Source organism: Arabidopsis thaliana, chromosome 5, assembly GCF_000001735.4.
Source record: "Arabidopsis thaliana chromosome 5, partial sequence".
Lineage (NCBI taxonomy): Eukaryota > Viridiplantae > Streptophyta > Magnoliopsida > Brassicales > Brassicaceae > Arabidopsis > Arabidopsis thaliana.
Window position 1 is genome coordinate 19,601,099 of NC_003076.8, and position 14,529 is coordinate 19,615,627.

At 39.2% G+C, this 14,529-nt stretch overlaps 4 protein-coding genes across 4 annotated transcripts; 2 read left to right on the plus strand and 2 right to left on the minus strand.

Annotated features, from left to right (window-relative positions):
* Positions 1-204: 204 nt before the first annotated feature.
* TGG3 (thioglucoside glucosidase 3) lies at positions 205-2,785 on the minus strand (the record flags this gene model as incomplete). The annotated part of the gene is made up of 12 exons (NM_148101.1): positions 205-345; positions 670-786; positions 884-915; positions 1,030-1,247; positions 1,326-1,441; positions 1,528-1,601; positions 1,654-1,781; positions 1,876-2,026; positions 2,124-2,199; positions 2,288-2,349; positions 2,458-2,514; positions 2,638-2,785. The coding sequence occupies 12 exons, from the start codon at positions 2,783-2,785 to the stop codon at positions 205-207; spliced, it is 1,320 nt and encodes a 439-aa protein (NP_680406.1).
* Positions 2,786-2,990: 205 nt separating this feature from the next.
* Positions 2,991-6,049, minus strand: BIR1 (BAK1-interacting receptor-like kinase 1). The gene is made up of 3 exons (NM_124213.5): positions 5,650-6,049; positions 4,595-5,520; positions 2,991-4,508 (listed from the first exon to the last, which is right to left on the minus strand). Exons 2-3 carry the CDS (start codon positions 5,432-5,434, stop codon positions 3,486-3,488), a joined length of 1,863 nt encoding a protein of 620 aa, NP_568696.1. The 5' UTR covers positions 5,435-5,520; positions 5,650-6,049; the 3' UTR covers positions 2,991-3,485.
* A 1,342-nt stretch (positions 6,050-7,391) lies between these two features.
* On the plus strand, positions 7,392-10,909 carry AT5G48385 (FRIGIDA-like protein). The gene is made up of 5 exons (NM_180592.3): positions 7,392-7,638; positions 8,189-8,262; positions 8,362-9,435; positions 9,659-9,831; positions 10,174-10,909. Exons 3-5 carry the CDS (start codon positions 8,373-8,375, stop codon positions 10,612-10,614), a joined length of 1,677 nt encoding a protein of 558 aa, NP_850923.1. The 5' UTR covers positions 7,392-7,638; positions 8,189-8,262; positions 8,362-8,372; the 3' UTR covers positions 10,615-10,909.
* Positions 10,910-10,921: 12 nt separating this feature from the next.
* On the plus strand, positions 10,922-14,285 carry AtSPO22 (Tetratricopeptide repeat (TPR)-like superfamily protein). The gene is made up of 5 exons (NM_124214.7): positions 10,922-12,325; positions 12,500-12,689; positions 12,779-12,811; positions 12,945-13,565; positions 13,645-14,285. The coding sequence occupies exons 1-5, from the start codon at positions 10,980-10,982 to the stop codon at positions 14,263-14,265; spliced, it is 2,811 nt and encodes a 936-aa protein (NP_199650.3). The 5' UTR covers positions 10,922-10,979; the 3' UTR covers positions 14,266-14,285.
* Positions 14,286-14,529: the final 244 nt, after the last annotated feature.

Here is a 14,529-nt window from a genome sequence, read left to right on the forward strand (position 1 = left end):
CGGCTATGTCGCAACAAAGTCTACAACAGAATGGTTAAAACTTAAAACATAAATTAAAAAGTGTCGAGATTCAGTGCTCTAGGCCTTAAGCATGGCAATAATTTCCTCCCTTTTCTTATATCATAACTCGTTAAACATCAACAAAGAGGTCCAAACGAACAATAAGGATGAATATATAACTCAAATCGTCAGTCACTAGATGAATTATGCTTCGAATGAAGGGAACGCTCCTTTGTCCTTTCTATGGAGCAAGTAGAAAGGGGAGACATGAAATGATCTTGATGGCCATAATTCATAATTATCCCCAAGACACCAAGCAAAGTATCCTTTCACATTGCAACCAGACTCCCTAAAAACAGGAACAATCATTAGAGACAATTTTCTTGTTGATCATACATCCATATACATATATATAAAAATTAAGTAGAAGAAGATAGGAAGACGAGTAGAATCCACTCACTTGATGGCCTAACGGAGAAAACAGAGATGACTGCATATATAATCAGTCCTGTTGGAATCAGCTATAACATCAAGGGCGGGTGTGTCACCACCGGGGCTACTATATCCTAGTTAGACCATCGTTACCAGTTACACAAATGAGTCGATTTCTTGGACCGATTTAGAAATAAATTAACTAAACATGCATAAAGAGAAAAAAAATATAATTACAAGGATAAGTAACTCACCGTTCTCAGTGATATAGACTAATGGGTTTCCGTATTTAGTTTTGAAGTGCTCCAACACGTTTAAAATTCCTCTTGGATGGTAATAACTATCTGCATTGAACTGAGAAAGGGAAACATAGATAAATCCCAAGTATATTTATGTATGTTATCTTTTTCTTAAAAATAATGAAATATAGGGATGGATCATGCATGCATACCCATGGACCTATGGGACCATCTTTATTTTCATCTGTAAACACAAAGATAAAGTAATGGGATGGTCACAAAATATTGTAAACAAATTAAGAAGATAGTATTTGTAAAGAAAAGTTGTAACTAAATAGCAATATAGATATAGATGTACATGAGAATGCTGAGAGCGAGTCATTCAGGACGGTGAGTCTATTCGGAGGATTTGCGGGAATGGCATAGACATACTGAGTTTGGTAGTAGTTGATACCAAGAAAATCATATGAACCCTTTACAAGTTTGGCTTCTTTCTTATTGAACTTTGGAAGGCGTCGACCCACAAGTTTTCTCATGATATCAGGGTATTTACCTTTTGTTAGTGGCTCCATGAACCTATTTTATACACATGCCTTAATAAGTTTCTATAAATGTACATCTATTATTTATTTTTGGATATATTGAGAGATATACCATCCCAAGAAGAATTCTTTGTTCCTCTCAGTCGCATCTATGTTGGCTTGAGTGCTATCATATGGAACAAACCATCTAGTAATCATCACAACTCCAATCTGTCCTCTTTGTTTTGGCTGTTGTGAGGAAGCATTGCATATATATATATAAAATTATCTAGAATCAGATGTCAGATTATATCTTTTTCAACCAGAGAACTCACCTTATATTTTTTCCGGTAAAGATGGACGACTTTGGCATGAGCAAGAAGCTGGTTATGTGCAACGATATAAGGTTCTTCCAGAATCTCCGGCGTAACAATCTTTATTAAGCCAATAAGAACATCGACCCGGTGCATCTGTTCCCATTGCATAACCTCTAGTAGGAACGGTATAGAGTTGGTTGATCGTGATCCACTTCTTAACCCTATCACCGAATATCTTGAAACATAGATTCGCGTAATCTTTGAAATCGTCTCTGCTCATATTATAGAATCATTTCGTTAATGCGAGATCAAATCTTTTATATGTTGTCATATTTATTAAGAAGTAGCATGGCATCGATAACATACATGATCTCATGGTTCAAGAAACCTTCATATTCATCTTGCAGAACTTGAGGAAGGTCCCAATGGAAGAGGGTAACAAAAGGAGTTATATTCTTTGCTAGGAGGCCATCTATGAGATCGTTATAGTACTTAACACCTGCTTGGTTTGATTCCCCTCTTCACCTTTCCTCCTGCTCATATAGATCGTAGATTTATTTTTACGACAAACAATATATATTCATATATACATGCATGGATTAATGTGTACATACTTGGAGCGATTCTTGACCAAGCAAGCGAGAATCTATAGCCGTCAACCCCGAGTTCGGTCATTACGTCTATATCTTTCTGTAGTAATACAAATAATCACATGTAAATTCCACACGTAGTTGATAAAAATTCAGTGACTAAATTCAGTAATTCCACACGTATTAACCTGCCAGTGCTCATATGATCCACAAGTGCTGTCTCCATTCCCTAAATCGGGTCCTCCTTTCTCTGGTAGCGTACAAAGACATTACTATGAATGTATAGAGAGATAACGTACCGACACTTCTCTCGTATAAATATGTAAGCCTTTATATATCAACCATGCAAACGACAAACCTGGATATCGGTGAGTGAAGCCATCCCAAACGTTAAGGCCACGGCCTTTTCCACCTTCTATCTGAAGTGAAACAAAACAACCATGCAACGTTGGAATTTAGTGTTAGTGAATTGTTTTTTACGTCAAAATTGGGAGAATATGTGATCTGTTGCATGCCTGGTAAGCAGAAGATGCAACACCGAAGATGAAGTCATCATCGAAATGTTTTCTGTTGAAACGATCAGTTTGGTTACATGTGAATGGCTTGGTCTCTTCGCACGTAATCTCTTCAGCTTTGCAAGTCTCCACTGCTAATAGAAGAACTAAGCCGAGTGCACGAAACTTCATGGTTAATCGGTACATGTATGTTTTCATTCAGCTGCATGGAAACCTAATGCGGTCTCAATTAAACTTTAAAAGAAGAAGTTTTTGTAGAAAATTTAATCTTTGCTTTGTATATTTGTTTTGGTGTCCTTAAATAGAAATTTTACATCAAGGAGCTAACGAAATGGAATCATGGATTCCTATAAAATTGGAAGTGAAAAGGTGATGTAAGAACACTTGTTAATTCTTCTATTATTGTCGACGAGAATTAAGCAAAAAAAAAAGAAAACCAAGAATTGACTAAGTCTAGTTATTTTGAATTTGGTATTCTTGACCCAATCATTCGTCATTGCAATATATTTGTGGTTTGTCCAATTTCGGACAGAGTTTCGTTGAAATCTCCATAGTCAGTGGGTCCAAATCGAGCACATAGTTAGTCTTCAAAGATATCCCACGTGATGACTGTATTCTCCTCAACCAAATTAGTGCTGCAAAATATAAGGCAGCAAAGACGTAGTGGCAAAACCAAAACAGTGACTGTACCACACACCCAAAGCTTAGTACATAGTAATAAGAGAGTGCATCTAACAATATATCATATTACAACACACCATCGACGACGAGAACCCAAAAATAAAATAAAAACAATACTTATACATTATATATATCTTTGGACTGCTACGACTAGAGATGTTTGTTTCACAATTCTTACCCTTCCTCTTGATCAACGAGCAACTATGAGCTCTTCAATGAAATCGCCTTCACCTGATTCAGATGGGATTAAGATATCATCATCGGCGGTGAAGTTGTAGCTCTCTCCAATGGCTCTTAGAAGCTGATAAACTTCAAACATGGTTGGCCTCTGCTTTGCTATTTCCGGTAGAACGCAGTTGCATGCTACTTTGAGTACTTTGAAGATTTCATCATCCACACCGTTCCCAAGTAAGGACCTGTCGATTGCTTCCTGCAGTTTTGATTCACTTGATAGCTTTGTAATCCATTCCACGAGGTTACCCTTGAAGTTTTCTTCCTCAGCTTTTTCTTCAGATACTTTTGTTACACTCGTTGCTTTTTGGCCCGTTACTAGCTCTAGAAGCACAACACCGAAGCTGTAGACATCTCCTTTTGGAGTTGCAACCATGGTTCTTGAATACTCGGGAGCAACATAACCGAAATCCCCAAATTCTCCATTGACGAATGTGCTTAAATGGGTATCAATTGGGTTCATCAGCCTAGCTAGACCGAAATCCGAGATCTTTGGCTCAAACTCTGCAGTCAACAATATGCATTTCGAGCTTATGTTGCGATGGATGATTCTCGGGTTGCAGCTATGATGAAGCCATGCCAATCCTTTTGCCGTCCCAATCGCGATTTTCAGCCTTGAAGGCCAATCCAAGGGCTTGAAGGATTCTTCATCTGCAGGATGTAACTGATCATAAAGGTAACCGTTTGCCATGTACTCATACATTAGAAGCCTCTCCTTATTGGCAACACAATAGCCCAAGAGAGGGACTAAGTTTCTGTTTTTAACAGAGCCCAAAGTCTTCATCTCTGCATCAAACTCTTTCTCAGAGCGTTGAGAATCCTGCAACCTCTTTATCATAAGTAGAGACCCGTCTTCAAGCCTACCTTTGTACATAGTTCCTGTTCTTCCTGTTGCAATGATATTATCTTTCTTGAATTCCTCTGTTGCCTTCATAAGATCGCTTAATTTCATCTTTGAAACCGATTTCTTAAACATGAAAACCTGAACATTCACAAAAGCACCAAACATATATCATAAATTTAGAACATAACCACATACAGCAAAATTCAAATCAATGATGTTTTTACCTTAACACCTTTCTGTCCTTTCAAGCTCTTTGCCCATCTGTTTCCTTCAGGATCATCCTGCTTCTTCCGAACAGCACCCAATTTACGGAAATAGAAGAACAAAACAACCCCAACGACTAATGCTGCTGCAGTCAGTCCACCAACTGCCGCTATAATAACAACTTTACCACGAGAGCTAGAAGCACTCTTACAGTCATCTAGAGGCTTACCACACAGATCCAGGTTATTAGCAAACAATTCCTGCTTAAACTGCAAGGTTTGGTTGAAATTTGGGATAGGACCAACGAGACGATTGTCAGACACAGAGAATGTTTTGAGCCGTCCAAGTTGCGCTAGCTGGGGAGGAAGAGTACCCGTGAACTGGTTATGCTGAAGCATAAGAGTGTTCAAAAAGGTAATGTTGGAGATCAACATAGGGATTTCACCAGAGAAGCTATTGTAGGAGAGGTCTAGAATCGTAACAAGTGGAATCAAGGTGCTAATGTTGGCTGGTAAAGGTCCAGAGAAGTTGTTTCTAGAAAGATCTAAACCAGTGAGATCAGCACATAGCTTAACCGCAGGAGGAAACACTCCTCTAAGACCATAACCAGATAGCTTAATACTCAAAACCCTATTCTCATCATCATGCCAACAAGTCACACCACTGAACTTGCAGATATAACCAGCAGTCTCGTTGCCAAAAACCCAAGTCGATAAATATCTATTTGGATCCTCTACTTGAGATTTAAAGGTCCTTAAGCAATCTATGTTGGCCTGATCCGCGTCAACCAAGCTCGAGAGTAGCAGCAAACAGAGACAATTATAGAGCCAGATTACAAAAACTAACCTACCCATCATCATAAATCCACTAAATTCCACAAAATGTGTAAAATCTCTATGAACTACAGCAACAAAATCAAGGGTTCTCTTCGATGAGCATCAAAATCCTGTAAGCAAATAAAAAAAAATCAAAACTTTATTAGCAACAACGAAAATTGGATTATCGCCAGCGAATCAAAAAGACTAAAGCGATCTTTAAAATTGAAGTTGACTTAGAAAAATTTACAACAACTTACGAATCAAAATCAGAAACACAAAACGAAAGCTTTGGTCTTTGTAGTCGTCGTTGTCGTGGTGGTGGTGCTCTTGTTCATAAGTGTTGAAGAGCACAATGAAGAAGGAGAAGAAAATCGCATCTGTGGCTAAGTGGTTATGAATGATGATGATGATGATGATGAAGAAAGGAGTTGGGAATAATTTAATAAAGGAGTCGTCTTTGTGAGTGAGTTGACTGGGACTTTGGATCGTCGTCGTCGTCTAGTGAAAGTTCGTGAAGAATGGGGCAAAGAAAAGAGAGACACTGATGATGAGAACGCAATGACTCCCAACAAAAACCAAATCGGTCTTTGCGCGTTAAATGTTTTTTTTTTCTTTCTTCTCTTTTTGACTTTTCAACATCATCATATATATTATCTTGTTTGTTAGGAGATGGACAAATTTTTCTTCCATTTGGTATTTTTCGCTTTTCATTCGTTTTTAGATAATTCTGGATATTTTGTAAATGGTTTTGGTGTTTTGACCAAATCAAAGAATGGAATATGACATTTACAAGAAATGTTTTCTTGGTATTAGTTTTTGACAAATACCAATGCATAATAATTTGTATCACAAAAATTGAATATCATGTCACATATTTAAATACTTATTAGGAGTAGTACTTATTTTGTTGTTGTTGGAATCTTTAAATTATGGGTTGACAGTTATATATATATATATATATATAAAAAGCTTGTTCATTTAGCAGATGTACCCGCCAACCACGGTTCAGCAAACACCCCAAAATGTTAATTCGTGTTGTTTATGTATTGTCAGTTTGTAACATAACGATTTTAGAAATTTTACAGAGTGTTTATATACAGAGACTCTAATACCATGTAGACTAAGAGTATATCGAATATATGAAACAAGATGATTACAGAGTGTTTATATACAAAGACTAGAAAGCTACTGAAGGAAACTTAATATTGTATACAATGATTATGAGCAATTAACGTGATTGACGATATTGATTCTCTTCATTATCTTGATTGATATGATTATCCTTGATAGTCAGTTTGTAACATAACGATTTTAGAGAGGAGATAAACCACGAATCACAACCTCTAGTCTCTCCCAAGCCAAATCCGCCATTCGTGACCTGAACCAACTTCGAAATTCATTTGATATTTGTAATGTTTTGTACCAAATCATTCACCATATATAATACAATTGTAGAATTCCAACAATTTGGGAAGTTGTAAGATTTATTTACTCTTGGTTTAGTCTTTCCTCTTTGACAAATACCAATGTATAACCAAACTATATTTTCATTGTTGCTCTTATTAAGAAAACAATCATATATAAATTTTGCATTCAAAAAAATTAGACACATAGTTTCATCCTTGGAGACAATTTATATGATCGAAACATCCGATGAAGAATATCAGTCTATGAAAGATTGTGCAATCTAGTTTTTTCCCCATTATAACATAGCCTTAAGCATGAAGCCAAAGCTTCGTCAACAGGTTAAAAAGATTGGGTGTTTGGTAAAAAAAGTTAAGGAATTTAAAGAGTGATTGATACACATAGATGGTGAATATACCAATTAATAGAAAAAAAGGAGGAAAGAGTAAATTACAAGTTCCCGGCAGTTTCAGACAAACTCACGTGACGCAAACTTTAAAGGGTTTGACTAGAGCCACATAAGCTGTCTGGTCCGAACCAGATATGATAGTGAAGAACGAGCCATTAAACCACACCAGTCTCTCTCACGTGCCAACTAAGTAAAATTGGGTGTGCTTAATAAAGTGTCTGTTATAAATCGCTTTGCTTCCTTTTATTTTGCCTCTCTTCTACTTTCCTCTTTCCTTTTTAGGGATTTCACTTTCCTCTTCTCTCTCTCTCTCTCTCTGCCTAACCTCGATTTCTCTCGATCGCTCTTCACCATGGATCTACGATCATGTGGTCCTTCTTGAAGTTTTTTGATCTCTTCTTCTTACGGGTTTTTACTTCGTTTGATTTTCCTGGTAAAGTTGCTTTTTTTTTATCTTCTCTTGAGGTATATACTTTTTTTTTGTTTTGAGTTCATGTTCGTGTTCTCTTCACTGTAGCTAGGGTTTGTTGATTTCTCCACAATATAGCTCAAAATTTCTGCTATGACCTTGAATTTTGGTCGTGAAGTTTGTTTATGTGATGGATTAAGCTGGGATTTCATAGAATCACTGAATCAGCTTGCTTGTTTCTACTCTCATTTCGTCATCTACTCTTCTCTTAATCTGTATTTGTATTATTTCAGCTAATTTTTTTATAAGTACGTCTGATTAGTTCTTGAGGTTGAATTATCTTTGTGACTAAAAAATAGTGTGAATTTTTCTTGAATGGATTCATTTTTTTGGGGGTTTCTTGTTCATTTGTCTTTACTTGCCTTGTAGGCCATTTTCTTACATAGTTGTCCACTATGACTTGTACGGTCTTGTTACAGAGCTAATTTGTTTTTATCTTTAACGAGTGATATTGTCATTGGATAGTTTTGACTGATCTTTGTTTATCTGTTCTTGATGATTTTTTTTTTTGTAGTTGTTTGTTGTTCAAGGATCGAGATTTCGTGGAGCTCTCTATTCGCAGCTTGGAGATTGGACTTGTTTGAATTGGTAACAATATTGTGTCTGGCCTCTAATGTCGTTGTACTCATGTTTGTTTTTATTTGTTCGGGACTTTTTAATCATTACTTAAATTTCCGTTTTATTTAGGCTCTTTTGTGATGGAGGATACTCGGTCAGTTGCTTCACTCATGGACTCTACATCATCCAAGATTCAGCAGCTTCAGAAGGCGTTTGCTGAACTTGAAAGTCAGCGTGCTGTAACACTTAATCTGAAGTGGAAGGAACTTGAGGAGCATTTTCATGGGCTTGAGAGGTCTTTGAAGAGAAGGTTTCATGAGCTTGAAGATCAAGAAAAAGAGTATGAAACCAAAACAAGGAAAGCTCAAGAACTGTTGGAGAAAAAGAAGGCAGCTGTTGAGGCTAAGGAGAAGGCGGCGCTTGAAAGGCTTCAGAAGAAGAGAGACGCAGCTATGTTTACTATAAACAGTGCTTTGGATAAGTATAACAACGCTCCTGTCAGTAAACCTTCTGTTGGTGAACGTTGGCCACAAAATGCTGTAGAGGATTCATCCAATGTCTTTGCTGCTGATAGTATTACCGATGATAATCCGGATGGTATTGTGCAAGATGTTCAGATCTCACCTGTGATGGGAAATTATGAGGTGAAGGCTTATCCACAGTTACTGAAACTGTGCGGGGATATGGACTCAACGGGTCTCCATAAGTTTGTATCAGATAACCGCAAGAACCTTGCATCACTAAAGGAGGAGATTCCTATGGCGTTCAGGGCTGCAGCAAACCCAGCCAGCTTAGTGTTGGACTCTTTGGAAGGGTTTTACCCTATGGAGGCACCAACTGCTGATGGAAAAAAAGACGCTAACCTCTTGGGCATGCGCAGAACCTGTATCATGTTGATGGAGTGCCTTAGCATACTGTTATCTGGTCTGGACCGCAACTGCCTTGCTGTTGTTCTCTCACAAAATGTTAAGCATAGAGCCAAAACTATTGCAGAAGGATGGAATCCACTGCTGGAATCTCTTGACATGGATGCTTGCAATGGTAATTCTTTGGAGGCTCATGCATTCCTGCAACTGCTGGCCACTTTTGCTATTGTTGCTGATTTTAAAGAAGATGAACTCTTAAAGCTGATCCCCATGGTTTCACGTCGCCGTCAGGCAGCTGAGCTCTGCCGTTCACTTGGATTAGCTGAAAAAATGCCTGGTTTGTTCTCTTAACTTTTAGTATATGGCTGATTATCTTACAGGTTATGACATTTCGATAGGAAAGTTGATGTTTGATAGTAACTATTTAGTGAGTGATAGGGTCTCTGGTCAAGGGCCTAAACATGGTGGATATCTGTGTTTTTCCTTGTTTAGTTTACACCCAGATTCTCTACCTTATCCCTTGATCTTATCTTTAATGTGCACTGCTCCTTTTATTCCAGGTGTGATTGAAGTTCTCGTGAACAGTGGAAAACAGATTGATGCGGTTAACTTGGCATTTGCGTTTGAACTCACAGAACAGTTCTCACCTGTCTCATTACTGAAATCTTACTTGATAGAGGCAAGGCGATCTTCCCCCCAAGGCAGACCTGGCAATGCATCTCCTGCTGTTCAGGCAAGTGTTCCCTGACTTGATAACTTGCAGTTATAGATTACCTTGTTGGTGAAAATGAAGGGCTATATTAATGCATTTTGCCTAGAACGAGTGATCTTATCTTTTATTGAACTCGTTACCTTTTCTCGAGCATCTGGCTATTTGAAAAAGTAAATCTTACCTCGCTGGAACATTCCTGAGCTCTGTTCAGTTAGCTGTCATATTTTACTCCAGACTTCTAACACCATTTGAAACTGAAAACCGATGCTTTCATTATCAATTACTTTAGGCGTATATCATAGTACTTGCTGATGCAGGATCAGTCTCATATTGTTGTACATTATTATGTGTGTACCAATGCAGGATGAGTTCAATGAGCGGGAGCTTATAGGCCTCAAAACCGTTATAAAGTGTATCGAAGAGCATAGCCTGGAAGAGCAGTACCCAGTTGAGCCACTTCACAAACGGATTCTCCAGCTCGAGAAAGCCAAAGCGGACAAAAAGAGAGCAACAGAACCCATGAAACCTCAGCCAAAACGACCACGTGGTGCTCAACCCCGAGTCACTGACAACAACAACAACATCAACAACAACAAGACAGGATACGGTAGAGTCATCCCTGAAAGGTATCCGCAGTATGTCTATGACAACAGACCGTTCCTTAGCGGTCCAATCATGGCAGCACAACCTCCACCACCTCCTCCTCCTCAGACTTACACGTTCAATCCTGCTCCTGCACATGGGAACTTCTACGCGAACTGCTATCAGTACCAGGCTCCTCCTCCTCCTCCTTACTTTCACTAGTGATAAAAAAAGGTGAATGGTAAAATGTGACTGTGACTGTGACTCCCCTTTGGTGTTAACTTGTGGCAGCTCTTTTTTAACTCCTCTCCTTAGTTCTCTTTCCCTTTGATGTTGTTGTTGTGTACGGATGGTTTTAGTATTTTTAAGGATCAACCCTACTCAAAACAAAAAACAAAAAAATACTCAGATTTTCTTATTAATTATTATATCTTTAATGTTGTATTTTATTATTTTTCCTTAACCTACACAGGAGGTGTAAATTACAATACTAACCCTAATTTGAATTTCGAAAATATCTTATTCTCTCAGACTCGGTCCTTCGAAATTCCCAATTCTCTCTCTGAAATCTCCCGCCAACAATCGAAATGAGAATCGCCGAGATCACCACGCCGGACCTCCGGTTACATCACCGGGAAACCGATTCACACACTCACCATCCTCTTCTCTCCGAGATCGAGCTCTTAATCCAACAATCTGAAGCCATTTCCAAAGATCAGCCGCTACCTCAATCTCTCCCTATTTCTCTTAGACAATTCCTAACTCGGCTGAGTCAACTTGCTCCTTTTCCCGATAACTCCTTCAAGCTTACCATATGGAAACTCAGCTTTCGCCTCTGGAATGCTTGTGTTGATCTCGCTAACGCCGCCTCTCTCCAATCCTCTTTAACCTCCGCCGAGAACATTGCGAATCTCAGACATGTTGCCGCCGATATGCTTTTTCTCGCTAAGGACGTTACCGGTGTTCCATCTCCGACGATTAAGTCCTCTCTATTCTACTATAAGACCGGTCTTGTTTATCACAGTCTCAAGAAATTCGATCTCGCCTCCGATTGCTTCGAGAGAGCCACCGAAATCGTCTCGAAAATTGATATCGCGAAAATTTCCGATGCCGGAGAAAAGAAATTGTTTCTGGATCTAAACCTAGCTAGATCTCGAACTGCCTGGGAAATTTCTGATAGGAATTTAGCTGTAACGTTGCTTAATCGGGCGAAGAATTTGTTGTTTGGTTCACCGGATCACTACAAATCGCTCTCAAATCAATTCCTTGCGTTTGGTAAAAGCTCTTTGTCTAGAGGTGACGACGATTGCAGTCTAAACGACGCTCTTAGGTTAATGAATGAAGCGTTGGATCTTTGTGAGAAGGGATTAGGTACAGCAAAAACTCGGGAAGATACTACGGAGTTCACGGCCATGAGAATCAAAACTCTGCGTTTCATATCAGCAGTGCATTTGCAGAAGGGAGAGTTCGAGAATGTGATAAAATGTGTGAAAGTTCTAAGGAATGGAGGAAATGGTAGTGATGGAGCTGATCAACATGCTTCATTACCTGTGTTGGCGATGAAGGCTTGGTTAGGACTTGGGAGGCATAGTGAGGCAGAGAAGGAGCTGAGAGGTATGGTGGGAAACAATGATATTCCAGAGGCAGTGTGGGTATCTGCTGTGGAAGCATATTTTGAGGTGGTTGGGACTGCTGGAGCAGAAACTGCAAAGGGTGTGTTCTTAGGTCTGCTGGGAAGGTGTCATGTCAGTGCAAAGGCGGCACTTAGAGTGGCTCATCGGGTGCTTGGTGAGAGTAGGGGAGGTGATAATGGTTCGAGAATTAGGGCGAACGTTGTGGCTCAGCTCGTGTCAGATGAGAGAGTTGTTGCTCTCTTTGCTAGTGAAGCTGTGACTAAGGAGAGGAAGGCAATACATTCTGTTCTCTGGAACAGGTATGTTTTTGCCATTGAACTTTCATCTCCCTTGGTTAACATTGGTGTGTCATATTTATTGCATCTTAGTTAACTGAGTGATTCAGCTTGGTTACAGTGATTGATAGGTTTTGTTGTTGTTTTCTTGAGTGTATGTCTTGGGGATCTAATCTGGGTATTTTCTGCTGTTTACAGTGCTTCAGATCATTTCCGTGCTAAAGATTATGAGACAAGTGCAGAGATGTTTGAGAAATCAATGCTCTATATTCCACATGATATAGAAAATAGAGTTTTCAGGGCCAAAGGCTTCAGGGTTTTGTGTCTTTGCTACCTTGGGCTCTCTCAGCTGGATCGAGCTCTTGAATACATAGAAGAAGCTGAAAAGGTATACATTTATCCATGGAACTTCTATTTTCAACGGTCCTAGTTGGATCTTTCAACTCAGAATTGCTAACTAGTTTTCTGTCTCTGCAGCTTGAGCCCAATATTGCTTGCTCCTTTCTTAAGGTAGACTGTCTTTTCCCCCACAGTACATGCTTATTCAACATATGGCCTTCGGCTACCTCGCCATATATATGTATCTGGAGATTGTTTGAGAAAAATTGTTTCAGCAACTTCTCTTTGCTTCTGATTCTTGCAGTTCAAGATCTACCTGCAAAAGAAGGAACACAGTTGTGCCATTGGTCAGATCGATGCAATGACGTCCTGCCTTGATTTTTCTCCAGATTATCTTTCCCTTTCAGCGCATGAAGCTATTTCTTGCCAAGCGCTTCCAGTTGCTGTTGCTTCTCTTTCCAAGTTTCTCAGTTTCTATATCTCAGGAAAAAAAATGCCAACCACAGAGGTTGTGGTCTTCCGTACCTTAGTCACTATATTGACTCAAGACATTGGCAGCGAAACCGAAGCTCTTAACTTTATGTTGCAAGCTCAGAGCAGGGCTTCTAAGCTTGGGACAGAGTGTTTCTTTGGATTAGGAGAGACTGGAAAGCGAGAACAGAATTGGTTTGCTGCGACTTGCTGGAATCTTGGGTCAAGGTGTGGGAAGGAAAAGAAGTATGAGCTCTGTGGTGAATTCTTGAGGCTGGCATCTGAATTTTATGGCTATATAGATACTGATGAGTCTGGAGAAGACAAACTGATGATTTGCAGGTCCATAATACTAAGTGTCACCGCTATGATTGCTTTGGAGAAGCAAACCAAGAGCGCACTGACTGAAACCCAAGTGAAACTTGCTGCAGAATTGCTCGTGAGAGCAGGAAAGGTCTTATCCTCCTCTTTATTAATATTACCTGCAGAGTTTTACCTTTCAGTTTCACTGATGTTTGGTTATATATTTGCAGATTATGTCTTCTTCGCTCTCAGATGGTAAAGATTGTATCATGGAGCCAGAACTCATCTTTATGTACACTTTACTTGCGTATGACATACACGGAAGGCTCAACAATTCGGCATTCCAGTTACTTGTGGTAAAGACGTTTGCTGGTTCCAAGTCTTGTCATTACAACTATCTTCTCCAACTTGGAATTTTCGCCTCTCAAAGCCCTCAGTCCAACCCGGACGTGTCAACATTTGCTCTTAACGAATGCCTATCCGCTCTGATCGCATCTGCTTCACCAGAGTACCCAACCATAGCTCTTATAATCAGGAAGCTGATCTCCATAGCCAGCGTCCACAAAGGCGATACAGACGATGAAGAAGCAATCTTAAAGATGTACAAACAAGCATACAGAATCATGGTTGGGTTGAAGGAAGGGGAATACCCGACTGAAGAAGGGAAATGGCTCGCAATGACAGCTTGGAACCGAGCAGCGTTGCCCGTGAGGCTAGGACAGTTTGAGACCGCTAAAAAATGGCTGAGCATCGGGTTGGAAATCGCTGATAAGGTTACAGGTATGGATACTTATAAAGCTTGTATGCAGGATTACTTGGCTGGTTTTCAGACCAAAGTTTCTTCTGCTTAGTTTCATTCATATTAACTGTCTCATTAGTTTAAATGTCCATGAAATAAATCTGAGATATAGAATTGTTGAAGATGTTTAGTTCATATAGTACACACTAAATCCCCTAGAAAAACTAATTAAAACATGTAAAACTATATTTCTAATCGCTTCTTGCAAACAGAATCTGCTCTAAGACATATTCATCTCTCATGGGAATTATGCAAATCTTACTAAGATCAAAATTCATTTGACCGTAGATTTTTATGATGGAAAGAGTTTGTGGTC